The sequence below is a fragment of the Talpa occidentalis genome, unplaced genomic scaffold (genome assembly GCF_014898055.3).
Source record: "Talpa occidentalis isolate TD23 unplaced genomic scaffold, MPIMG_talOcc4v2.1 talOcc4.8, whole genome shotgun sequence".
Taxonomy (NCBI): Eukaryota; Metazoa; Chordata; class Mammalia; order Eulipotyphla; family Talpidae; genus Talpa; species Talpa occidentalis.
Genome location: NW_023605194.1, coordinates 97,054,055 through 97,081,356, shown reverse-complemented (window position 1 = coordinate 97,081,356; position 27,302 = coordinate 97,054,055). Strand labels below are relative to the sequence as shown.

General features: G+C 38.2%; 1 protein-coding gene across 2 annotated transcripts in view; it reads right to left on the bottom strand.

Annotated features, from left to right (window-relative positions):
• Nucleotides 1-3,882: 3,882 nt before the first annotated feature.
• CDCA2 (cell division cycle associated 2) overlaps nucleotides 3,883-27,302 on the bottom strand; it is a 41,231-nt gene continuing 17,811 nt past the window's right edge. For both annotated transcript variants that reach the window (XM_054690637.1, XM_037495841.2), the window contains 7 exons: nucleotides 25,701-25,785; nucleotides 24,998-25,242; nucleotides 23,773-23,851; nucleotides 23,254-23,342; nucleotides 20,228-20,365; nucleotides 12,380-12,551; nucleotides 3,883-9,785 (listed from right to left, as the gene is read on the bottom strand). In XM_054690637.1, the coding sequence (XP_054546612.1) occupies nucleotides 8,602-9,785; nucleotides 12,380-12,551; nucleotides 20,228-20,365; nucleotides 23,254-23,342; nucleotides 23,773-23,851; nucleotides 24,998-25,242; nucleotides 25,701-25,785 (1,992 nt within the window). In that variant the 3' untranslated portion in view covers nucleotides 3,883-8,601. The remainder of the gene's footprint in view (nucleotides 9,786-12,379; nucleotides 12,552-20,227; nucleotides 20,366-23,253; nucleotides 23,343-23,772; nucleotides 23,852-24,997; nucleotides 25,243-25,700; nucleotides 25,786-27,302) is intronic.

Below are 27,302 nucleotides of genomic sequence, written 5' to 3'. Positions count from 1 at the left end.
TGTTATATAAAAAGGTCATGGGCAACAGAGTTATCCACTGGCTCATTTCCATTCCCACTGATGTCTGATACTGTTCAACAGAATACTTGGTGGAAGTCAGAATTCTGTTTTTCAAACCAGAGAGGTCTTCTAGCCAGAGAGGTGGATTGAGTCTGTGCTATCACTTTGAGACACACGTTGCCTGGCTTTAACGTTTGCATTTCCAGCACGTCTTGGTTAAGGCAGAAACCAAGAGCCTGTTGTTGGTCATCTATGACCATAAATTCAAAATTATTGTGACTAATAAATTTGCCAGGGTCATGAAGCAGGATGGTGCATTACAAAATGAATTATCTTGATTGTGCAAAATGACTTCTCCCCACAGATCCAAAGGGTGGAACTCTAACAACTAAGTGGGGGTGGCTGGAGTCAGGGAGAGGCATTGGAGGTCATCATAAAGGAGTCAATGCTCACTACAGATTCTGTAGAGGCCAGAGCAGGCGATCATCAAGGGGGTTTTACTGCATATTTGCTGGGTCTGATAGTCTTAGAATTCTCAGATGCTTAGTGTTTAAATACTTAAACTCAACAATTTATCACTCTTTAGGGACCTCTGTAGAATGTATTTACATTTGGAGTCACTATTATTGGAGAGAAGTTCATTTAAGAAGTATTAGCAAAAAAGCAGTCTATTTAAAAGTATTACCACAAATGCAATTCCTTGAGATAAATATCTAACATTTAAGAAAAAAATGCGACCTGCAAGCTGTAAATATGTATATTAATTTTTCCCCACAGTATTTACTTTGGCTGTGACCTATCCTAAATAGTCAGTTGAACAAGGGCTAAAAATTGTCAAACCAAATTCTTGTTTGAGAGCTGAGCTCTAACTACTGCCAGCTTGAGAGAAACACACATCCAGGTTTAGGGAATATGTTTTGTTTGTTTTGGCTATGACATAGGGCAGAACAGTTTCCATCCCCTTCGAATGCATTCAAGAGAGTTTGAAATATTGCACAATAAAAGTCATTCATTATATCTGTCTCCTTTCCCTTCCAAAAACAAAAATGGCTGCCCAGTTCCAAATCTACACAGGGGGCAGGAAGGAGGGAGTCACAGGGTCACTGGAAATCACCCAAGACTAACACCAGGTTTTTCAGGTTGGAGTTAGGGAATACTTCTGAAATCTTCATTCCCAACATATACTTAACAACAAGAAAAGACAGGTTACATTGGATTACAGCTCTGTTATGAACAATGAGAAAATGAATACATTTGTTCAAATGCGAGGCAAAAAAAAAAAAAAAAAAAAAAATTCACTTACATTCACGTGCCTGGTATCTGAACTCAATTAACTTGACCGAAAAGTGTTTTTGACTCATTTTTTTTAAATGAAGTTTCAATTATTTGACACCAGTTTTATAGTCAAAAAGATATTTTGCTGTTTGGATCATATATTGGGAAGAAGCTATTTTTTGCAAATACCTGATGTATTTAACAGTTATTTACTTCATGTTTACACATAAACATTGGGATCATTAGAACTCTGGAAATGCAGCTTTTCAATGATAAAAATAGAAATGTCACTAACAAATCCCTATAGTTTACATTACCTAACATTACCAAAGTTTAATTTTTTCTTTCAAAAGTAAATTTAAGTGGGTGAATAAAGTCATGAGAATAAAGAAACTACTAGAAGTAAATAGATGTCAGAGTTAGCTACCTTTCAGAGCTGAAAAATTCATACACACACTTAAACATTTGGAATATCAAGAATATTTACATAATTTGAATTTTCTTGAGTTATATTTTAAAAACAAAATTCAAGCAGTTTTCACCCCTGCAGGTCATTTTTATTGTAGAGAATGTAAATTAAACCCTGTAGCTAATGAGTATGTTGGGATACATGAACTCGATGAGGCAAAGTAGAAAAAGTGAGATTTAAGAAAATCAGCTTTCTAACTAGTCACTGGAAATTTTGTGATGAAATCCCAAGCTACAGACCTGCAGTTTTCCTTAATGTGCATGATCATTTAATTTCTCTTTTCACATAAGGGGTGTATTTAAAAGTATCAAAAAATGGCATTCTGAAGTATATTTAACTCTCAATATCCTAAAATTTTCCCAAAACATTTCTAATAAATGTTAAAATTAAGGTCCCAATCACTTTAAGATCTTAGTTGAAGGTATGGGACAAAAATGTGTGCCAGGGGAATGGCAGTAACGACTCATTTGCTCACCTACGCTATGACTGGCAGTCTGATCACAAATTTCACAAAGGAAACAAAAAAGTATCAAATGCACAAAATTGAAAATGTCAGTAGAATACTAGAGAAACTTGAAGTTGTTGAGTCATAAAACCTTAGCAATGAGTCCATTCCAGCGTCAAGACAAGGCTATGGAACAATATTCATATAAATTGAAGACCAAAAAGCCCACTATTTTTTTTTTGTATGTGCCATTATTTACTGTAATTTAATTTCCTCCAAGCCTGCTCACTTGACATAGGATTCCAAACTCAAAGTGAAACCCTTAAGACACTACAAAGAAACCTGGTAGTTAGTACAAAAGATGAAAATGGTTAAGTATTTATTTGAGAGATTTCTTTAAAATTTTCTATGTGCAATTCACAATCTCTAATTCAAAATTCATGCTTTGTTTTGAGATATATTCACAGGTCAGAATGGGAAATTTAGAAAAACATTTAAACCAAAATTGTGTATGAAGCCAACTCAGTGAATAATACAGGATGTTTGGAATAAAATGTGCCTTTCGGATCCCCATTACACTAAAACTATTAACAAACTTTTTCAAGCACTTATTTCAGAAACGAACTTACCTGATCTGAAGTTGGTGTCATCTCAGAGGCTGAGACGTGTGAGACATTTTTAATTATACCCATGTATTTATAATTCTGCCTCCTAAGAGAAAACCAAGCATCCTGAAGGCAGTGAACACATTTAGAAACTAAGGCTTGGCACATTAACAGTTGTTGAATAAATACCTAAAATGAATTAACAGATCCATCATCTGCCTACCTGGGATGATGTGGTGCAGGGAAATTTTCCCAAGAAGTTCAGGTATCCCCTACCTTTGAAAAGTTCATTCTGCTGTTTCACTTTTATAAGAGTCCAGCATTAATACCTGTTTTTCCATTACCAAAAGAATTCGAAGAGGATTTTTGCTTTTATAACAAAAGGCTAAAATAGCATCGTTTTCCAGCAGTCATTCTATAGGCAGCACACACCCCAGCAATAAAATGGCAACACCCAGCTCCTTCCCTGGGAACTACTTTATGCAGGCAGCATGTTAGACCATCACTGCTTTTTCTATGTTTTCGTGTTACGGTAAGTTTTATGTGCTTTGTTTTGATAGATTTTTTGGGTCTGAGAACAATCAACAATTTTTCCTTAAAAGTAAATGGTGATTGCTTACTCACTTTACACCATTTCAGATTACACAAAGTTTCGTGTTCTACTTTTGGATGGGGACTGAGAAATCTGTAATTCTCAAATGCTAAGGCTACTTTCTGAGTAAAGACAGTGAATATTTTTATATTAAACCAAACTACTGAAAAATCTGTTTATGGAGCCTCCCTGGTGTCCTAGGGGATAAGTCTCAGTGCAGTCACCACCAGGGCCTGAGAGTTCGATGCCCTGCCAGGGAGCTGACCCACATGGTGCAGCAGACCTCTCCTGTCTCGCCTGCTGCTCCCCTCAGCAGTGTATTTCAGTGGTCTCTGGTAAATCTTCTCACCCTCAGCATCTCTGGTCTACACATCAGCTCTTCTATAAAAAAATAAAATAAAGAAAAATTTTAAAAAGAAAAATCTGTTTATGAAAGAATGAACCAAGGTTTCATTAATTTTTGACAAACTTCATTTCGTTTCTTTCAGCTTCCTCTCCCTCAAGAACTTTAAGCATAAACTATAATAAAGATTCACAGCAAAGAAAAAAAAATTTTTAATCAAGAAGTATGATGTTGGTTTAAGAACAGACATAAAGAGCAATGGAACAAAGCTCAGTAATAGACCTAAACATACAGAAGATCAACTGATTTCAACACAGGTGCCACTGTAATTCAATGAAGAATGCATAAACTTTCAACAGTAATGATTTCCATTTTAAAACACCCTTATCTTAAATATATAAAAATTAACTCCAAGTGGACCCAAGACCTAAATGGCAGGTAAAACTAAAACTTCTATAAGAAAACAGTAGAAAATCATTGTGTCCTTGAATCAGACAAAGATTTCTTTAGAACACAAAAACATCAACCATTTCAAAAACCTGGTAATGTGATCATAACAAAATTATAATCTTCTCTTCAAAAGACATTGTTAAGAAAATAAAGTAAGCCAGATGGGAGAAAATACATGTAAGACATATCCAATTGTCCCAAATAAACACAAAACTCAGTGAGACAACAACAAAGGAAAACACTGGTAGACGACTGAAGACACTTCAATGAAATGAAAAGGATAGCAAATAAGAAGAAATGAAAAGGATAGCAAATAAGCACAGGGAAAGATTTAATAGTCAAAAAAAGATCAGTCATTAGGGAAATTGAAGACATGGAGCAACTGAAACAGCATTGCAGGTGGGAACACAAAATGGAGCAGCCATGGAAGCTATGGAAAAGCTTGGCAGTTTCTTAAAACATTAAATATATCCAACCACACATCCCAGGAATCCCACACCTAAGAATTTATCAAGATAAATGAAAACATGTGTCTGTAAAAAAGAATCCATATGTCAGTGTTTATAGCAGCTTTATTTGTAATAGTCAAAAAATAGAAATACAAATATCCATCAGTTGGAGAATGAATGGATAAACACTGGTACACCCATAAAGTGGCATGCTACCTAGCAATAAACCGGAGTCAACTAGTTACACCAGGTAACATGGATGGATCTTAAAAGCATTGTGCTAAATTAAAGGCAGACACAAAGACATATACTTTGTGACCTCATTTATAAAACATTCCAAAAAAGGCACAGCTATGAGAACAGAAATCAAATGAGTGATTTCTAGGGCCAGGGGACTGACTGTAAAGAGGTATAGGAGAAAACTTCTTTGGGGGTCATGGAAATGTTGTTATTTGACTCTGGCAGTAGCTGCAGGGTCATATGGATTTGCAAAAAGTAAAGATATAAAAGGGTGACTAAATATCATACTTTAATTATACCTCAATCAACCTGACTTAAAAAAACAAACAGCTCTTTCAATCTAAAGCATAAATCAGGTATTAATAATTTCCTCCTTCTTATGCTAGTTCTAAACCTCACCCTCAATTCTACAGCTTAAGTGCCAATGAGGGCAGTGAAAGAAAATAGAAGCGAAATGACAGTAAGTGGCAGAAGAATAGGACAAAGGACAAGGATGCCAAAATCTTTAAAAAGGGACTTGGCCAGGTAAGCTCTACAGACAAGAACTTCAGAACCATTTAATTTAAAAGAATCGGTCTCATAAGTACAATGTGACACAATTTTCAATAACAAAAAAAAAAAAAAAATTAGAGGCAAAAATTGCATCCATTAGTAAGGAGATGGCTAAATTAGAGATTTTCAAAGTATCGAATTCTTTGCAGGGGCTCTGCAGTAGCAACACGGCTGTCCCTAAGAATGCCCATAGCATTTTGTTGAATTCAAAAATCAAGTTGTAGAAGGTGCATGTAATGATTCTGTTAGGGGGAAAAGGATGTCCCAAAGCAAATTCCATATAGGCTTTGTGGACTCCACCCCCACCCCAGGTCAAAGCCAAAGACACTGGGAACTCCAAATCCCATCACCACCAAAGGGAAGGTGGCTGGGACCTGAGGGTGGGGTTAAGCAGCCAGGTGGATACAAAAGGCAGACATGTGGGCTTTGGGGATCCCCCATTTTGGCTCTCAACCAGCTCGCAGCGTCCGGCCAGCTCTGAGAGTGACTTTGGGTTTCCAGGTCCTCGGATCGGGTAGGACGCATTAAAGACTTTATTTCCCTATTTTCTCCCTGAGTTGTACATTTTCCTTATTTCCTTTTCTCTTGTAAATAAACCTTTTATTAACCCTTTTGTGTGTGTCTATAGTAGAGTATTCAAAAGTCCCTTTAAAGCGCACGGGTGAGGACCCACAGCCAGGAACCCGGTTGATATCGGGGTTGCTCTATAACAATTCCACTAGAAAATTCAGAACCTTTATTTAGGTTTACTCAGCTGAGGTCTGGAGGGTGGACACCAGTTAGTGGTATCCAGAATAGGAAGCTGGGGAGAGGAAGGTGTGGCTATAGGATGCATGCATGGGGTGGGGGAAGTAAGTTTTTAATTTTGCATGGTTCTCTATTTTTTTCGGTAAACATATTACTTTTGTAATAAAAATGAGTCAAAACAAGGTGACAGGGAAGCTGCCACAGCGACAATTAAGAGCTAGCTGCCCTGCTTTAAGGTAACCACACAGGCAGAGAACGTCAGATGTCTTGCTGCCATCTTCTGGAGCAAACAAGAATCTACAGGAGCAGGACAAGTACAAGAAGACATTCTGGACAAAATGTCAGGCAGGGGTTACAATGAAGTCTAGAAAAAAATTGGGCAGAAAGACATTATTCTGATCTAACCATTAATAAAACAAACAGCTTAAACAGGCATCATAAAGCATGGAATCATTAACTTTTTGCAAATATGATGCAAGTGAGACTAGGAGAAAAATGTGCCTAAGCTGTTTTGATTTGTCAGACCTGAGCCTTTCAGAAAAGCTGCCTCTTTGTTATTTACAAACAACAAAACATTTATATGAAATGTTTGAAGTGAAACATTCTGAGACCAACAGAACTTACATTTATATTTTAAATTGCATTTATATTTTTAACTGTAGATACTAGAAAACAACAATTTTACACTTTAAAAATCAAGTCAAAAGTCACAGATCAAAATGTTTTCCTCATCCTCATTAGCACTTTTCAAAGAATAAAACAAGATGTGAAGTTTTCAAAATACACAATACAATCAAAACCATATGAAATATACAGTAAAAAGGGGGAGAAAACAATCAATAGATTCAGCCTTTCTATTAGAGAACACTTTTTTTAAAGCAAACCTTCTAGCATCTTACAATTCTGAATGTTTTTTTAATTATCAAAACCAAAAAGCTTCACAAAAAGTTAATTCTGTTATCAGTTCTCAGTTTGTTTTCAGTGGTATGGATATGCCAACTACACCAAACTCTAAAAGTGAGAGGGGCAAACATCAATAAATAATTTACGTGTAAAGATAAAAAGAATTTTTAAACAATCCACCCTTTAGCAGGAGAAATTGGGGATCACTTTGAGTGTTAATGTAAAATACATTAGTCTTTAGCAGCAGGAGTTCCAGACCTATTGGTGCCAAGAAGGTAACAAATAGTCTCTATCTAAGGAGAGGAAATGGGCCTCTCAGCAGGAGTTTTCTTCCCTGTTGTGTTATTTATAGAGAGCTCTATTTGTTAACATGTTTCTGCTATCATGGCAAGATGGAGAGTTTAATGATTTAAAGGATTTCAAAGACAATTGTTTAATGATACAATGATTTATGAGCATTCATACATTCCAGCTATACAGCAATTTAGATTAGATTCAAACCTCTGTCACCACAATAGGACAGGCTACATTGCTGCTGCTTTACTAAAAGTCAGAGACATGTGACAATACTGGTACAGGAAAAGTACTGGAAAATGCGACTTTAACAAAGAAATCAGCAACCCAGCACCATGGTTCAAGTTAGTAAATTAATTTTCTAGGACCCTTACGAGTTGATGGATTTTAGCTTTTTTAATGGAGAACTGAATCCTAAGTTACCTGTGACAAACATGAGTAATCAGGGAGCTGAGTCTTCAACTAAACTGCTATGTTTTCATCAAAGACCAATCCTCCAGTTTTCACCCACCAACGCATGTAAGGACCTCGTTTGAAGGAAAAAGAGACTCTTACATTAGTTATTTATAAAGATTTACAATATTCTTGCCACTGAAAGAATTTTCTAAAATTTCATGTGTAAGATTTCAATCAAGATAAAGCAACATGATAAGTTTTCTGAATTTTAACCTAAAGGGAAAGCTAGTTTTGTAATTTCCATCTTTCCTGTTCAACTTTTAAGCAAATTTTTTTGTAGTGTTTTAAAATAAAACTCCCATCTTGCCCTACATTTCCTTTTCGTTTTCGACCTTATATTACATTCAATTTCGCAAAGTTACCATAATTCTATCAATTTGTAATTTTAAAGAAAATTCTCATCCAGATAAAATGAGTCAATTGTAAAAGATGCTTTTTACCCTGGAGTCACTACCTTCAGTGGTAAATAGGTACTAATGTGAAATAAAAAGTAAGAGATAGGGCGCTGGATCCCCAAACCATCTTTTTTGCAAAATACTAATAAAGCATTTGCCATTTTGGGGAGGAAAGACATATTTAGCAGAATATTTTGTGAATGAAGAAATTCACTTATAACTAGTTAAAAGTAGGTTCAACTCATATGACTTTATTTGAAATTTGTAAAGCACTGAAGTTGAACACAGGACGGGAACTAGACTGAGATTCTCCCAATGGATGGTTACCTTCTCTCCTGTCAAGTGTCCGGCAGCAAATGTCAGTTTTTGCTTTACATCTCTGAATTTCATTTAGAATTTTCTCCTTTTTGGCTGAAAGAGGTTCTTCTTTTGTAGGATTTTGACTGAGTAGTATTTTTAGTATTTGAAAGTGTAGATGTACAAAAGCTCTTCCTCCTCTTGCCTGGTAAATCAGACAAAATGGCAGTAAAGTCCTCACTGTTTTCTTTTCCCGAGTCAGAGGGCAGCATACCTGGTTTCTGTCTAGAGGGCAGAGTTTCTTTCCTGGAGGACAGATTTTCAAACCCTCTGCTGTCAAATGTACATATGGTTCTCCTTTTGGTTTTCTGGGACGTGCAGGAAGCAGAAGGAGATGGAAGGGAAATCCACACAAGCCCTTCATTTTCCAAATCTTTTTGCAGCCTGGTGCTCCGTCTGACTTTTGTGCCCCTGTTTGTTCTCTGAAAGGTTTGCTCTATGGAGTCAGATAAATCTTTATACAATTCAGCATTTTCTAAACCAATTTCGACAGAGTCATTCACACCAGCGTGGTGATTTTCATTTTTCTCCAAATATAAATTCTGACCATGGGAGTAACACGCAGAACGTCGTCTTTGCTTCCTTTCTCTACAATTCACACTGCTGCTACTTTTGGGGTTGTTTCTTTCGGAACCCTCACTTCCATTGTGGCTTTCTTTTATACTATCAATGCAGATACCTTCTGGACAATCAAATTCTTTTTGTGAGTCAGGCATTAAATGCTGGGTGTACAGTTCTCCTTCCGAAGCTAGTAAGACATCCTGTTTTTCACATTTTATATTTTTATCTTCTGAAATTTTAAAAATTTGGAAAAGATTTCCAGTATTTTGCTCACCAGCAACAAATTCCTGGGACTGCTGAATAAAACCAGGTTTTGAATAATCTGACATGATGTATTGGTCCATCACAGCACAAGACATCTGACTGTTTCCATTCTCTGTCCCAGGTTGAAGTTCATTTTCACTTTCCAACTCAATTTCTGCTTTTGGAATATTTTTATCTTCATTAACTTTTATAGTATTTATATTTGCATCTTGACCAAGAGTATCACTAACAAGAGGCAAGCAGTCGTGCACGTAGGAGCTGCAGAATTCAGACACATCCTGCTGATTAAAGCCTTGGATCAACTGCACGCCTCTTGGGTTCTGAGGCAAAAGATTCTTTCTTTTAAGAACTTGCACTTCTTCAAGTTCACCATTTAAGCTGAAATAATCTATGGGCATAAATAAATTTAAATGTAGTTAAAACTAACAATGGAAATAAACTTTAATACATCAATAACTGCCCTACTCTATTCTGTGTTTTTCAAACATCAAGACCTACAAATGTGACCACTGTACTCAACCCATCTCTCATCTTCCTCTTCCTTTCGGTTCTTCCCAACCCACAGGTTAAGAAAATAATGTATTTAATGCATGAATTAATAAAAGCACATAACCACAGACCATGAAAATGAGAACTGTATCTTAAATTGCTTCCTCTGTTCTAATGTACTTTCCACACTACAAGGTCGGCGAGCGTGAGGGAGCCACTTTCCCACTTCCCCAAAAATGAATTACTGAAAATGGACAACCTTGTGCTTCTGAAACTTCTCTGTCGGTGTTCCAAAGAAAACCTGGGCTTCTGGGAGAACTGAGGAATTGGCTGGAAGGGCTCTGAAGACACCGGGTCTTTTGCCCTGTGTTGAATCAATATAAATTGTAACGGGCTCTCAAGTCTCTACTCCACATTTGTTTCAAATTTCTAAAATCTCCTGCTTCCTCAATCTGACTAAAATTCATCTTCCAGGAAGATATGCCATGCTTTTGACATGTGAGAGGTGGAAAACCACCATCGAGGTTTTTGAGATTAGTGCCTAAAGCAGCAGAAGAGCATTCAGGCTTTAGGAGTCCTAAATCTCAGACCTAGGAGATGAAACACCTCTATCTTGTTATCAGAAAATAATGGTTTTAACAGCAAATTAAATGGATATAAAAGTGTTTTCAAATCAAAACAGGAAAATACAAAACACAAGCCCCAAAGCTAAAACTTTATGTTCCAATTTGAAAAAGGTATAGCCATAACTTGGGCACTTTAAATCATGTCAAATAAAGCTAGAGAAAAAGTAGGGTCCACTTAGTGTCAACCAATTAATGTCCATTGGACTCTTTATACAACTTTAAAAATAAATATTTATGTATTTTTCATGAAGTTAACATACTAGAGAAGAAAGGCAGGGGAAGGAGGGAGGACCTGATCTGCTTTACCCCGCAGCAGACACTCTGAGTTATAGATGAACGCGTCAAGTATTTTTAAAAGAAATTCTCTAATTAGATGCAAGATAGAAAATACGTACTAAGTCATCTTTGGAAAAACTTCTGTGAGGACTAAGGACAGAATGAAATCTGACTCAGTTTCCAGTCTCAGGGAATGCAATTTACAGGGCAAGGTGGACAGGTCATGATAAAGCAGGAGGGAAAGATGTAATGCAAACCAAGAGTTTTCCTGAAAGGGCAGCCAGCACAGCTAAAACTTACAGGATAAGCGGCATTAGGCCAGATTTAAAAGAGGTGGGGTGGCTGACCCTGGTCCCAAGGCATGCCACAGGAAGAGGCTGGGAAAGGAGAGCGCTGCCCCACTGGTGCCTGGAGGCTGGAGGGGCATGTGTATGAACGGACACTGTTTGTGTGTTTAAGCTTTTGTGCTTTTCTCAAAAGCTGGTAGAAGACAATGGTCCATAGTGGCATCTATCATATTCATCCTTGGATATATTGTAAATCCTATATAGTACATTACAAATGGAACGGAGGCTTTATATATTTGATTGACAAAGGCAGCCTTGTAAAATGACTCAAAATGAACACATCAAAAGGGCACGTACTCATTACTTTCAGCAAGATTTAGTCAATGTAAAATCCAGGCATTATGAACCAGGTGTATTCTAATCAGGATATCAATTAATTTAATGTTTTTAAACAAAACTTTCAGAGTAATTAAATTCACTTTATAAATGTCATTTCCAGGGCCTCCCCGGTGGCGCAGCGGTTGAGCGCTGGGTTGCGAAGCTGCCCGCAGCCTCTGCGGCGCCGGTTCTATCCCCGGCTGCTCCCCAGCCACCGGAGGAGGGTCCCACATGGCGCGCAGACCTCTCCTGCCGCCCGCTGCTCCCCTCAGCAGTATACTTCGGTCCTTCTGCCTGCTCTGCTCCCCGCTCTGGCTCTGGTGAATTCTCTCACCCTCCCGCGCTTCTGACTGTACCCAGTGCATGTATAAACAAAAACAAACAAACAAACAAATAAATAAATAAATAAACAAACATGCCTCTATTTAAAAAATAAATAAATAAATAAATAAATGTCATTTCCAGAAGATGCTTAGTAGTGCCATCTTGACTGAAATGCGGGACAAATTTATTTTTTCTCACCTTTGTCCTTAATTCGCAGAATATATACCTATTCCCGAGCCATCCCCCAGTTCACTTTTAATAGAATTCCAGTGAATTTATTTTAATAAAATGCTTTTAAGAAGCAAAAAGAAACAGAATGAAAGGAAATTATTTCTTTAAAATTATATGCAAAATCTTGTCTCTTGAGTTTTTCTGGGAAGAGTATCCAAAGCTTCCATCTAGTTTTGAAAAATGTCTAGTGAGTACATGACAATTACCACTGCTTCCTTATCTCAACATTCTCATGGTAATGAGGAAAAGCTGCCTTTTTTTTTTTAACGCTATATTCTCTTTACATAGTAAATGGGGAAAATGGGGAAAAGGGAAGTGAAATAGCAATAGAGGATGAAAGGATAAATGTGAAGGACAGAAGGACAGGCTACCTGAACCCATCCTTCGGGTACTGGGAGCTGAAGGTGTCATCTCAGAGAACTCGGGGAGCTCAGGAATAGGACTCAGGAGAGGTTTCTTAGAAGCAATATCTCTTTCTCCATATAAAGACTTCTGAACAGTTTTCTTTCCTTTTCCTTTCTTCTTTCTGGAACTTTTTAAAGCCTGTGAAAATGTAATAAAACACTGTAATTGGGAAAAGTACAGCATCAAGTATAACTTTGACCCTTTAATTTTTTAAAAAAACTTAAGGCCAACTTACTCCATTGAATACTGCAGGAATCTGAGTAAGGGGAAGGAAGCTAGGTAGCTTACATAAAGTCAAATAAAGTTTGAAGCAGAACTCTCAAATAGAGGGGTAACTTTCTGTGTTTCCACAAAGTATTTACTGAAATAAGTTCTGGATAAGTGAAAAATAGATTAGGTGCCATAGAGCAGGACACACTTAAGACAGGAGATATTGTTGATAAAGCACTGTATACAGATGTAAAGTCATAAAGTTTATATTATAAAATTTTAATAAGAAATTTTTAATAAAAATGTATTAGAAAGGAAAAGGTACTTCTAACCAGGATATTGTTAGGATGACTCAGGATTAAGCTAGAATGAGTTCTCTACTAGAAGCTCCGAGAGATTTTTCCCTTCATAGATCTGGGTGAAAAAAACAATAGATGTGTACATGAAACTCAATAATGATAACATAGCCGAGCTGATTCAAACAACAGATGATTAAAGCAAATAGGCAAAAGATGGATTTTAATATGCAAAAGTTGAAGATCAGTGACAAAGATTTGTCAATAGTGTTTAAACCTCAAATTGCTTTAATAAATTCTGGAATGCAATATTAATTCTGATCACCACATCAGCAACTGAGAGCTAATGTCTATACGTAAAAAATTTCATATGGAAACTATAGAAAAACTCAAAAACTGTACTTGAGATTACAGCAAGACTCATGAGCAAAAAGAAAAGAAAAAGAAAAAGAAAGAAAGAAATCTATCCAATGTGATCAAACAGAGCATCAGACTTCAGGTCAATAAAAGGAACATGTTTTTAATAATCAATGCTTCCAGAAAATGGAATCCATTCTAACACTTGTTGAGAAACTGCTATGTGTATGTAAGAACTTGCTAAGAATAGGCTACAAAAACAAAGAACATGTGGTCTTTCGGAAGTTCATAGCCTATGAGCTAATGATAATAAAACAAACACAGCACGACAAAGCTATGGACCGAACACCTGGCTGCGTGTCTGACAGGAGGTGCTCACGACAGACTCCGCAGAAAAGGTAATGTCTACGTCAAATCTTAGATCAGTGAGAATTAGTTCAGCCAATTGTGGGCGTGGAGCTGAGGGTTTCCCAAAGCGAAGAGAATGGCACTCGAAGAGGTGTGAGTGGGGCAGCACAGGGGAAAGCTACAAGTAACATGCACGCAGGTGTATTCCCACGGAAGTGACAGGAGCTAACAGAGCAGCAGGGCCCTCGTGAGCTACAAGGATGAGCCTGAAAGCACATAGGACTCGCCGCATGGTGACTAATGGCATGACAACATTTGGTGACTAATGGCATGACAACATTTCCATTTCAGAAAGATCATTTGGGTGACAGAATAGAATATCTGAGTGAAACTAAGGGTGCAGAAAGTAGACACATTTAGGAGTATAGCTATGACACAGAACTCTATGTTCCTTGAGATCTATAGATAGCCTGTCAAACTAAACAAAATATTTCCAGGAGAAATAACTTTAGAACTGTGCAAGATAAATGTTCCTCTGGGTGATTTAAATATACACTTTGCACTAAATTTTCTGAGAAGTCCTCAGTACAAATAATCTCTATATACATAAGGAAAATGGCAGCTTAAATAGTGTCCATCAAATATTCCACTCATGGAACTTCTGATGAAGTTGGGAGAAAGGATAACTTGGTCAAAGGAAATAGAAACCAAGAGAAAAATCTTAACTTGGGTTCTACAGATGAGGGCAGAAGAGAAGTTTGGGCTCAGCTGTCAGACACCTTCAGGTCTGCCAGACCCTGGCTTCTGCCACCTAACTGCTTTCATAATCTTAGGCAGTTATCTCTAAGATCACTCTCTTTCTTCTTCCTGTCTGTGAAATGGGACTCACTAGAGAACCACAGAAAAGTGCTTATTATTCAGGAAGTAGATATATATGAAGTGGTGAAAAGAGGGCTTGACCCAGAACAAGAGCTATGTGTTAAAGAGCTCTTTTACATGCCTTTTAAATTTAAATTTCTTCCTACTACTTTCTGAACTGGCATTGGGGGGCGGAGGAGGGCGGGAAATACTATTAATATCAAATTATGCCCTTAGCATTGCTATGGGTACAGGCAATACATGGTCAGTTATCGTACTGACAAAGTCAATGTCTTCAGAGACTGTAGCTCCTAGGACAGTTTCTGATTGCTAGGTAAGGAAAAAGAAATTCCATTTTATAGGGTTTTGGAAATCTTTGGGTCCCCAGTGCTTATAGCATTGCCTGACACAAAGCGACTACTCAAAAACATCAACAAATGAACAAAAGAATGAAAGAATGAAAGAAAAAAGAAAGTACATTTAACCTTAGAAAAACTTTTCAAAACATGAGTAAAATTATGTTCTTTTCACAGTCATTAGCCAACAGGAATATACCACAATATGATGACTTAATATACATCTACTGAATACACTGCAAAATGGTGATCTTCTGGGCCTCCCCGGTGGCGCAGCAGTTGAGCACTGGGTTGTGAAGCTGCCCGCAGCCTCTGCAGCCCTGGTTCAATTCCTGGCCACGGGGTGAGGGTCCCACATGGTGCGCAGACCTCTCCTGCCGCCCGCTGCTCCCCTCAGCAGTGTACTTCGTCACCTGCCTGTTCTGTTCCCCGCTTTGGCTCTGGTGAATTCTCTCACCCTCCCGCACTTCTGACTGTACCCAGTGCTTGTATAAATAAATAAATAAACAAATAAATAAATAAATAAATAAATCTTAAAAAAAAAAAAAAAAGTGATCTTCTCCCTTTTATAATAGCTATAAATACTATTCATCAATAATAAGAAATAACTACCGACATACAACAACCTGGGCACATCTCCAGAGAATAATGCCAGGTGAAAAAAGCGAGTTCCAGGGCCTCCCCGGTGGCACAGTGGTTGAGCCCTGGGCTGTGAAGCTGCCTGCAGCCTCTGCAGCACCAGTTCGATCCCCGGCCGCTGCGAGGGTCCCACATGGCGCGCAGACCTCTCCTGCCGCCCGCTGCTCCCCTCAGCAGTGTACTTCGGTCCTTCTGCCTGCTCTGCTCCCCGCTCTGGCTCTGGTGAATCCTCTCACCCTCCCACACTTCTGACTGTACCCAGTGCTTATATGTATGTATGTATGTATGTATGTATGTATAAATAAATAAATCTTTAAAAAAAGAAAAGAAAAAAGTCAGTTCCAAAGGGTTATACTGTGTGGGGCCATTTACACACCATTTTTGAAATGGCAAAACTAAGTAAATGGAGACCAGTTTAGTGCTTGGCAGAGCTAAGTGGGGGCAGGCGCCGGAGGTGAACGCAGCTATAAAAAGGCAAGAGAGAGCCTCACAGATGGGAAATACCCGCACCATGAACACAGCACAATACTGCTCTATGTGACACTGTGGGAGAGTTTTGCAGATGATACCACTGACAGACCCCATGTAAAGGATGCGAGGGACTACTCTATAATTTTTACAGACTTCATCTCAAAACATGATCTCAAATCAAAAGTTTAAACACAGAAAACAAAGACAGCGATTTTCCATAATATTTCCTGAGTTCAAATTTCGCCCACTGGCCCATAAATGTCCTTTACAACTGCCCAAAGCAGGACACTTGAAGGGTCTTGCACGGTCCCCTTGACTGACAGGTCTCTCTTTACCTACAGTTGCTACTTAACATTTCACAGCTTTCACAAACAGAATAGTTGAAATTCTCCTACATCCCTCCAGCTATTTGTTAACCTGAACTAGAGCTCAAACTTTATTTTCCAGCTTTTAGAAAGGTAAGCTGGGGTCCTAGACAGCTTCAAAGATTTTAAGACTTGTGATTGTTTCAATTATCATATTTCCTTCATATCTGATGCTGTGTTTCACTCCACTGCCATCATTATTTCTTTCTCTTTTTTAAAAAAGATTTATTTATTTATGCATACAAGAGCTGGGGTACAGGTCAGAGATGCGGGAAGTGAGAGGATTCACCAGAGACAGAGTAGGGAACAGAACAGGCAGACTGACTGAAATACACTGCTGAGGGGAGCAGCGGGGGAGACCAGAGAGGTCTGCTGCGCCATGTGGGCTGCTCTCTGGCTGGCGGGGGATCAAACTCATGTTGCAGAGGCTTCAGATTGCTTCATAGTGTGGTGCTTAACCCCTTGCGCCACCAGGGAGGCCCCTGCCATCATTATTTCTGATGGTCACGCTGCCCTAAATTGGTCCTTGGAAGCTCCTCCAAGATGGTTTTATTGTCAACATGGCCCCTGAACCCTCCTTCCTTACACACATTGGTACATTTTCTTTACCTGTTGTTGTAAATCTGAGAGCAGCCATTTCTCTGAGGAACCCTGACCCCTTCAAGATGGAAATGGTATTCAGAGATGACAATCCAGGTACCAGGGATGCTTGCTGCCTCTAAGCCATATGCCCGAGTTAGAAAGTTTTAAATGGGGAGGGGAAGTTCATACATTTCCCAATTCAAATTTAGTTAAGCCCAGCTTTGCTTTTTATTATCCCCTTTCTAGTTCTCGCAGATAATATTTTCCTAAATCTGAGTACAGCAGAACACTTACTTTTTAAAATAAAGCTTGCTTCTTTCTGTTCCCCAAAAAACTTTTCAATCTGGGGTTGGTTTTTCAACTTACTCGTACTGATTCTTACTTGTACTGGTTCTACTCAATTGTCTGATTATCAGGAAGAAAAGATTGGATAAATCGGTGTGGATTTCCTCTGCTTTCCCTTAGTCTTTTTCATGCATGGAAATTCTCCTAGGAACTGTGTGGCACAGGGCAGCGTAGAATGGGGAGTGTCGAGGGCAGCTTTTGCATGAGGGTAGGAGCTGCCTGTCAAGACTGGGGGACTTTCCAAATACCAGAATGAGGGCTTTAACCTAGGTGACAACATTTGCTCTGAGCTTCTGAGTAGAAGGGGATGGGGTGCCAACTGGTACAAATTGTTTAATTGTTTCACAAATGGGACTTCAATTAATCTCTGTTTTTCACCACTTCTCACTCTCCCCATCCATTGTACCTAACAAACTGGGCCCAGGATCTCTTGGGATTCCATGAGCAGGCGGCTCCCAGCGCCTCTCCAGTTCCCTCCTAACAACATTCTGGGCTGCAAATCTTTCCACCTCTTTTATCTGTCAACATGCTCCCATCTGCTTTGTCGTCCACAAATTCATTGAAGGCTGTCCTCTGCTGCTTAACACCTCTTCTTTCATTGTCATTCTCACTCAGTCTATACATTTTATTAAATCAAATTAATGATTTTAATTTAGTGGGGTCCTGCCAGGGGTTGATACAAAGCTTAATCCTCAACTCTTCTGAAACTTTCTGGCTACTGATTTTATGTGAAGAAATAGGTGCACTACTTTTTTTTTTTTTAAAGATTTATTTATTATTTATACAAGCACTGGGTACAGTCAGAAGCACGGGAGGGTGAAAGAATTCACCAGAGCCAGAGCGGATAACAGAACAGGCAGACTGACGAAATACACTGCTGAGGGGAGCAGCGGGCGGCAGGAGAGGTCTGCACGCCATGTGGGACCCTCGCCCAGTGGCCGGGGATAGAACCGGCGCTGCAGAGGCTGTGGGCAGCTTCGCAACCCAGTGCTCAACCACTGCACCACTGGGGAGGCCCGCACTATTTTTTTTTAAGGTATTTTTCTTTAGGAGTATAGATGGAAAAAAATCAATTTCTAATATACCAATATAAGTTGTGGGCAGTATTTTTGAACACATAGGTATTTTTTCAGCAAGGAATCTTTCAAACAAGTGAGTAACTTAAAAAAAAGGGACTAACGGGCCTCCCCGGTGGCACAGCGGTTGAGCGCTGGGTTGCAAAGCTGCCCGCAGCCTCTGCAGTGCCAGTTCAATCCCCGGCTGCTCCCCGGCCACCGGAGGAGGGTCCCACAAGGTGCGCAGACCTCTCCTGCCGCCCGCTGCTCCCCTCAGCAGTGTACCTCTGTCCTTCTGCCTGCTCTGCTCCCCGCTCTGGCTCTGGTGAATTCTCTCACCCTCCCGCGCTTCTGACTGTACCCAGTGCTTGTATAAATAAATAAATAAATATTTAAAAAAAAAAAAAAAAAAAAAAAGGACTAACCTCAAAATGGGGCTTTTTAGGTTCTTCTGGCTTGGCTTAACTGGGGCTATATGTGGCATTTTTTCAACTAAGAGGGGCAACAGTTTTTCTATTATGGAGCAGGAAGAAAGCTTAATGACTGTTTTTTGGTGGGAATGTACTGGGATGAAATGGATGAGTTAATATTGGAAAATGTTGATTTTTGAGGTCATGCAGTATGGTTTAAGAGCTGTCCAGTAAACAGCTGAATATATGTTTTACAGATAAGGAAGATCTGGGAGCCATTAGCACACTGCCTAGGAAATCACCCAGAAAATAAACAATTTAGAAGGCAAAGAGCAGAACTCCAGGAAACACGAAGGTTTAACAGGTGGAAGGAAACAAACCTAAGGCAGAGACAGTAAAGGAGTGTTCTGATGATGTCAAAAACTGCTGAGATGCAGTCCAAGAAGGACGCACTGAATTTTAGTGGCAAAGTGGCAGAGAATGAGACCTGACTTCAGAGAATATATGAAACAATGGATTCATAGTCACAACCGAGTGACTCTCTCCAAGGGCAAAGTTAGATGGGAGAGGGGTATATGGTTAGATTTATCCAGATGGAAAGGTATAAAGAAGTAAGATTATTGACACGATTTGTGGAAAATTGCGCATGCAGTTTAAGATGAACCGGGAAACAGGAAATTAAGGGATATCTGAAACCCTGAGAGTAAACGGGGCAGATGATTATGATTAGTGCAGGCAAGGAAGGAAGTGACGGGAAAGAGGCTGGGCTCATATGGGGACAGCTCAGGTGTATCATTCAAAGTGGGAAGGTCTGAGGTACCAACAGGCTTCTAGGGCAGAGGCAGGTCTAGATCATTAAAGCGAAAGAAGACGAAAACCAAGTTAAGGTGCCAGGTCAGCTAAACACAAAGGAATGGGAAGCCACCTGAGCTGGCACAGGCTCTGGAGTATTGAGGAAGACTGAGATTTAGTTTTCAAATTCTTCCTTAAATATGGGGAAGTGATTCAGCCATTGGCAGCAGCAAAGTCAAACAAGAGGCAGATGGTACACTCATCCCTATTTAAGAACTTACAGGAGTTGCCAAGTAGAGTGGAGAGGTTAGATCAAATAACATTAAAAAACATGAAACAATTTTAACATTTGAGTGCTGATGATGTAAGTCCTCACTTAGGTTTTTGGAAAACCTCACTTTAAGAGCATCCACAAATAACAAACCAGGTCAGTGAATAACATCTTGTTCGACATTGCCCAACACCAGTCTTTCTCATCAGGATTACAATGAAAAGCCATGGAATAAAAGCAACAGTGTTTGAGGACATTCTGTACACGACCAGATGCAGGGAACACAAAGATGCCCAAAGCAGTCCTGACAACCCAGCACATCCTCTCTCACAGTGCTTTCCATACCTCCTAAGATGATTTTAAAATGTTTGATCCAAAATTAAGAAAAAATTTCGTTTCCATGTTTCCCCATTCAAAACACAGCACTTGTACTCTGTTTTACCTCTAGACACACATTACCTGATTCCTTTTAGGAGGTGCTCTATTGTTGCGCTTGTTTTCTTGAGATTTCCTCCTTCTAGTTTTCTTTTCTTTACAAGGCTGAGTGTCTGTATTAAGTAAGTTGCAAACAGTCTCTTCTGTAAAATCGATCAACTTCTATGAAGAAAATTAAAAGCAGGGATACCATAAGACACAAGAAACTACATTTCAGTGTATTTTAAAGTATATTTCCACACTTATTTCCCTTCTCGTGCTGCTCCTACTATTCTATATCCCACTTCCTTTTCATTTACAAATTCACTAACAATATTTTAAGCAACTTAACCTCATGTTGGGGAAACAGTACTAATTTCTGGTCTATCAAAGAAGCATATACACTCTACCAAATTATTTTAAGAAGAAAAACTAATTTAAAAATTATTTCATTTCATATGGAATCACAAAAAACCCCAATAGCCAAAGCTCTCCTGAAGAAAAAAGAAGGGAATGGAGGCATCACACTCCCAGACTTCAAACTCTACTACAAAGCCATCATCATCAAAACTGCATGGTACTGGTACAAGAACAGACTTACAGACCAATGGAATCGAATAGAAAATCCAGAAATAAACCCACAGATTTATGGTCAACTAATCTTTGACAAAGGAGCAAAGACTATGCATTGGAGCAAAGAAAGTTTGTTCAATAAATGGTGCTGGGAAAACTGGGTCGCTATATGCAAAAGAATGAAGCTTGACCACTACCTCACACCATACACAAAAATCAACTCAAAATGGATTAAAGAACTAGACATAAGACCTGAAACCATAAAATATATAGAAGGAAATACAGGCGAAACACTACGTGATTTGCACATCAAAGACATCTTTACAGACACATCACCCAAAGCAGTGATAGTGAAGGCGAAGAGAAACAGCTGGGACTACATCAAATTAAAGAGCTTCTGCACAGCAAAAGAGACAATAACAAAAACAAAGAGAAACCCCACCAACTGGGAGAACATTTTTGCACCCAACACTAATGATAAAGGACTGATCACAAAAATCTGCAAAGAGCTGATGAGACTTAACAACAACAAAGAAAAGAATCCAGTCAAAAAATGGGCAGAAGAGCTAAAAAGAAACTTCTCTGAAGAGGAAATGCAAATGGCCAACAGGCATATGAAAAAATGTTCAACATCACTTGTCATCAGGGAAATGCAAATCAAAACTACCATGAGATACCATCTTACACCAGTGAGAATGGCACATATTAAAAAAACTAGCAACAACAAATGTTGGCGAGGGTGTGGAGAAAAAGGAACTCTTCTGCACTGTTGGTGGGAGTGCAAACTGGTCCAACCACTGTGGAGAGCTGTGTGGAGATTTCTGGACCTACTAAACATAGAGCTTCCATAGGATCCAGCAATTCCACTCCTAGGTATTTACCCAAAGGACACAGAAACATCAATTCCAAAGAACACCTGCACCCCTATGTTTATAGCAGCACTGTTTACAATAGCTAAGCTTTGGAAACAACCCAAATGCCCAAAAATAGATGACTGGATCAAGAAGATGTGGTACATATATACCATGGAATATTACTCAGCATTCAAAAAAGATAAACACATGCAATTTGCAGCAACATGGATGGCACTGGAAGGGATCATGCTCAGCGAAATAAGCCAAAAAGAAAAAGAAAAATACCGGATGGTCTCACTCATAGCAGGAATCTAGAAAACTTAAATAAGGGACCAGGAAAACGAATAACTATAAGAAAGTGAAAATCAAAATCAACAAAAAACTACGAACCAGAGACACTTTTAGGGGGCGGGGTGGGAGGGGAGGGATTGGCGTCAGAATGGGGGGGCTGCAATTGTATGGGGAATATAAAAATAAAATTTATTATTATTAAAAAAAATTATTTCATTTATTCATTCATCAAATATTTGTTGAGCAACTACAATTTACACCTTATTTCTATTGGATTATGGGGGGGAAAATCATGAATTATTAAAATTTTTAAGTTTGACTTCTGAATTTATTATCCAACAATATTATCTAAAAAACCTTAACAAAATGCTTATGCCCTGTGATGTTACACATGAAAATGCAATTTTATCTTAATTTAATACAATAGCAAAAGATACAGATTCAGTAGGAGTTAATCTCATATTGAAAACAGGTGAAATAAAGTATAGCTTTTTAAAATGTTGTATTTATCCCATTTTCTGGCTCTGGTAACTATATGCCATTTGTCTCCCCTTTGCACCTCAACAAAATTCATAAAATTACATAGATCCAAAACAAACTTTTCATACAGATTGCCCTCTGTATTAACATAAACTACAAAGTGTCGGGGACCAGCACAGCAGTAGATGATGAGGCCACCTCAGGGTTGAGAGAAGCGTGCAGGGTGGTCAGGGCGTTGGTGAAAGAAATGACAAACAGACACACTTCAAGAGTGAAAATCTGAGTGTAATTTTCTTTGAGTTTGTGACCAATATACATGTTTTCCAAAGGCACAGGGACAATGAATATCAATGAAATCAGCTTGCTCATGGGCTCAGTCTATCACCATCAGGGAGGTGATCTACATAACAAGCAATGACTTTTATAGAAGAAAGAAGGAAGTTTAGAAAGACAAATAAGGGATTAAAGTTTGTAGTTCTAGAAAGAGGGGATAAGATTTTTAGCATTCTTGTAGTGGTTCCTGGTGGTTGTTATCTTTTGATAAGCTTCTGCCTTTTCAGGGAACTTCTGCTGTACTTCCTCTGCTTCAGGGTGTTATGCTGTTCTCCCCCTGCGTGGATGGTTAGCCCTAAAGGTCACTGCAGGGGGAGGTGCAGCAACAAAGCACGTTGTTTTGTTGGATTTTTCCTCTAACAGAATTAAAATCAAATGAGAGAAACATTATTACTCTGCATTATAATCCAGGTAGGAGAAGGTATTAGCTCTTAATGACATTGATCAAACTCAGATTTATCTATAACCATTTGGACATGAAAAGAAAAAATCTATTGCAAGATTTAAAAACAATATATTATGTGAAATGTAAACACTTACACTTCTTCTCTTAGAGGTCCGTGTTACTGTACCAACTTTACAAGGGGATATTTTCTCCTGGTTATTTGAAGAACTAAAGTTATCAGTGCCTGTTGAACAAGATGTATGTAAAATTAGTGTTACTAACAAAAAGTTATAAAATCTATCACCTTTTGCACACATTGGACACTCTTTTGGGTGCCAACCTTTGCTTCTAGCACCGTATCATATTTAAACATAAATATTTAGTAAGAGTAATAAATTTTGATATCCAAAACAATTTTGTAAATTTTAAGTTTACTAAACATGCAGAACTTTCGTGATTTTTGATGGAGACTGCACAATATATTACTTTGCTAAAATAACACATTAAACTGTATCACACTAAATGTTTGTGTTTTCACAGATACCCATTTATTCCAAGCTACATTTGAATAATGAAACAGCATAAAGGACACTAAGCATAAAAATACTTTAATCTTACAAAGTTTAGGAAAATTTACTGAAAATGACATCTGCAAGTTTGAAAAATATTATTACCTGAAAGAGTCTCAGAGATTGAAGACTTACTAAGTGGACTCAGAACTGCAAATGATACCTGGAGAGGTTCTATGTTTTCCTAAACAAAGGGAAAAAATAAAGTTGAAATTTCACATCTTTAAATTCAATGGGCCCATCAGTAATGTACCCCCCAAAAATAAGGATTTATCTGTGTAGGAAGAGTTGTTATAAGCATAAAAAGTGACAGATCAATAAAAGACTAAGGAAAAATGTCAAAGCAAAATAAATGAGCTATAATAATATTCTTTTATTCTTTATATTATGTAACAATCATCTTTAATGAAACCATGTTTATTAATATAATCCACCAAAAATAAAATAAAACTAGTAGCCTCAATAGTCACTAAGATGTTACCTTTCGATTTATTAAAACCCCATGACCTAAGGCTCTTATAAAGTAAATAAGAAATTCCACTAAAAACACAACCTAGTATTACAGTATCATTCACAGGAATGTCAGAGTAAAATGACAATATCAAAGGAGATGTCAACTATCTCTTTCCTGACTGCCAGCGTAATGGTAGTTGTGGGATTTTCCTAGATAAAAATTGTCAAAAGCTTTTTCTGCATCGACTGAGATACCCATATAGTTTTTCTTAGTCTGTTAATAAAGTGAATTATGGATTGCATTCAAAATTTTAAACCAACTTTAAGTCTTTTGGGTTTAATCTCAGAGACATATGATGTGTTATCTTTTTATATATTACTGTGTTTGTGAGGATAGTGGCCTGGAGTTTTCTTATAACGTCTGCTTGATTATAGTCTAAGGTTTGTGCTGACATTAATGAACTGGGAAGTATTCCCTTGTTCTCAGTCTGTTTATAAGCTATATATAGAATTAGCATTATATCTTCCTTAAAGATTCATATATCAAGGCTAAGACTTGCTCTTGGCACAATCTTAGATTGTTCATTGTAGTATCTCTGAAATATAAGCGGATCATACCATTTATGGTGTGTCAAGTTAACTTACACATTTTTAAAATCTAAGTGATACCTAAAACAATGGCACATTTTACAATGGCTTTTAAGTTTCACAAAATATGCTATGTTTAAGTACCATATTATATTTAACAGGAAACTGATAATAAAAAAAATTATTAACTTATACCATGGTACACCATTTAGCCCATTTTATGATTTCAAAGGATAATTGTTGCTCAAGAAAATGATCTTATGGAAAAAAAACCTGTTTTCACCCTTACAAGATTCTCCCCTTTGTCATCAAAGTTTGGCTGCGGTAACTGTTCAGGAACTGGAGACTGATCAAGTAGCAGGGGACTGAGGCCACTCAGGTCCTTTTTACAAACAGGTGTTCCGCCTTTGCGCAACGGAGTGTTTGCTGGCAAAGACTCATCAAACACTTCAGGGCTTAGGTCCTCTCCAAAAGTAACTCTCTTCCTCTTCCTCATATTTAGAAAGGCCGGTACTTTATAACTTTCTTGACTGTCTACAGATAATAAATAGGAATATATTTAAAAATTAAGTTGTACTTATTCCTGAAAAGCATATCCTAGAATCTTAAAGCATTGATTTGGCTATTGTAGACTATAAAACACAGTGTGCAGAGGAAAAAAAAAACAAAACAAAATAGTAAGCACCATTTAACTAAAAGTGGTAAGAGATTTGAAACTTAACTGTGTGCATTAGTATCTTAAAAGTTTTGAGAACTGCATTATTAATTTCCGTTACCAGGTCTGCCATTAAGCAAAAAGGGATGAATGAAATGGATAGAGTAATTCTGAAACTTCAGATATTCTGTCCCTCCCAACTGTTCTTCACTTCCCTATAATTTCAGAGGTATCAAGTCATTAAAGATTACTGAAAATACCATTTACTACATAGGATTTTTCAATAACAAGAAAATGATATCCTTGTTGGGCTTCAAAGTGAGTAGGAATTTCTTACCTGCCTTTTGTTCTTTGCAACAGTTTACAAGGTTTGAGATTAAGTTGGGATGAGTCCCACCTTCACAGAGATTGCCACAGTGTTCCTAAAAAGGTATACACCAATGAGGGCTGTTAAATATACACAAACATATATATAGTCACTAAGAATGGAAACTTGGAATTTTTCTAGAAAAGATGAACCATATAGCATTGCAGTTACCTTTACTTCCATAACTGTTCTGGCTTAAACCACCATGACAGTAAACTATATTTTAGGCCAAAATTATGAAATAGAAACCCATATGTGCACTAAATTCATTCTCTCATTTTTTAGCTAGAAAATAAAGTTAATGAAAATATGAGTGACTAACTAGAATTCTAGGTACTTACAGTACATGGTGTCAGATGAGACAGACTACAGTCTGAGGTGGAAGAATTTTAAGAAAAGAAAAACATTAAATAGTAAATGGTATAATCGTAGTTTACTTGATCTTTTAAACATGAGAAGCACACAATACCATACTCTTAAGAAAGGAACAAGGACAGAGGTAATATTTGTTCTTCTGTGTTCCTACAAGATTATAGCAGATTTGTAGGCATGATTAGTAGGCAAGACGGTAAGGAAGGGCGAGTGCTAACCCCAAAGAAAAAGATGGGGCAAGTGGAAACACAGGGCCACTGGCACAAAGCAAGAAAAAGCCAGGGCTGCAGGCTGGATGAGTCACCACTAAGTGGTCATTGCTTGTCCAGTCTTCTCTAACCCCTAAGCAGCCCTGTCCTCCAGAGCTACTCACTTTCCCCAGAGCACCCAACCCAGAGCAGAAACTCCTCAAAGTAACAGTCCAGCCCCAACAAACCCCCTTAATGAACTATCTCCCAAGTTAGTGAGACATGACCAGGAAAATGCATGGATCAGAATTTGTAAAGTAAGCAAACTCATGAAACAAAATTCATGCTAACTTTTATATTTAATTGAAGCCATTCACAAACACTCAAATTGTGTATACCTACAAACTCTGGGCAGCTCACTAAAAAAAAAAAATCATCAGTTATAAAAGTCCTCATGATTTTAGTGGCAGGATGTGATGTTGGTTATGAAGAATTGTTAACAAAAGTTATGTGGACCATTAAGATAGTAAGTCTCTTCAAGAAGAAGCAAATAACGATATGAACCAGCAGTGACAAGAGACCCAAATCAACAGTTTAAACATTGAAAATATCTGCCCATATCTCCAATGTAGACTGCAGGTAGTCTAGTTCATTTTGGCTTTAGAAACATACAATTTTAGGCATAGTTACAATGCCTATGGGTTAAAAAAAATGTACTTCTCATTTGTCAGACACTGATGTTAATTTCATATATCTCTAATTAGCCTGTTAAGTAGTTATTGACATTGTCCTTTAATAGATAAGGAAACCAGGGGCCTCCCCGGTGGCGCAGCGGTTGAGTGTTGGGCTGAGAAGCTGCCTGCAGCCTCTGGAGCACCGGTTCGATCCCCGGCCGCCGGCAAGGGTCCCACATGGCGCACAGACCTCTCCTGCTGCGCCTGCTGCTCCCCTCAGCAGTGTATTTCATCACTCTGCCTGTTCTAGTCCCCGCTCTGGCTCTGGTGAATTCTCT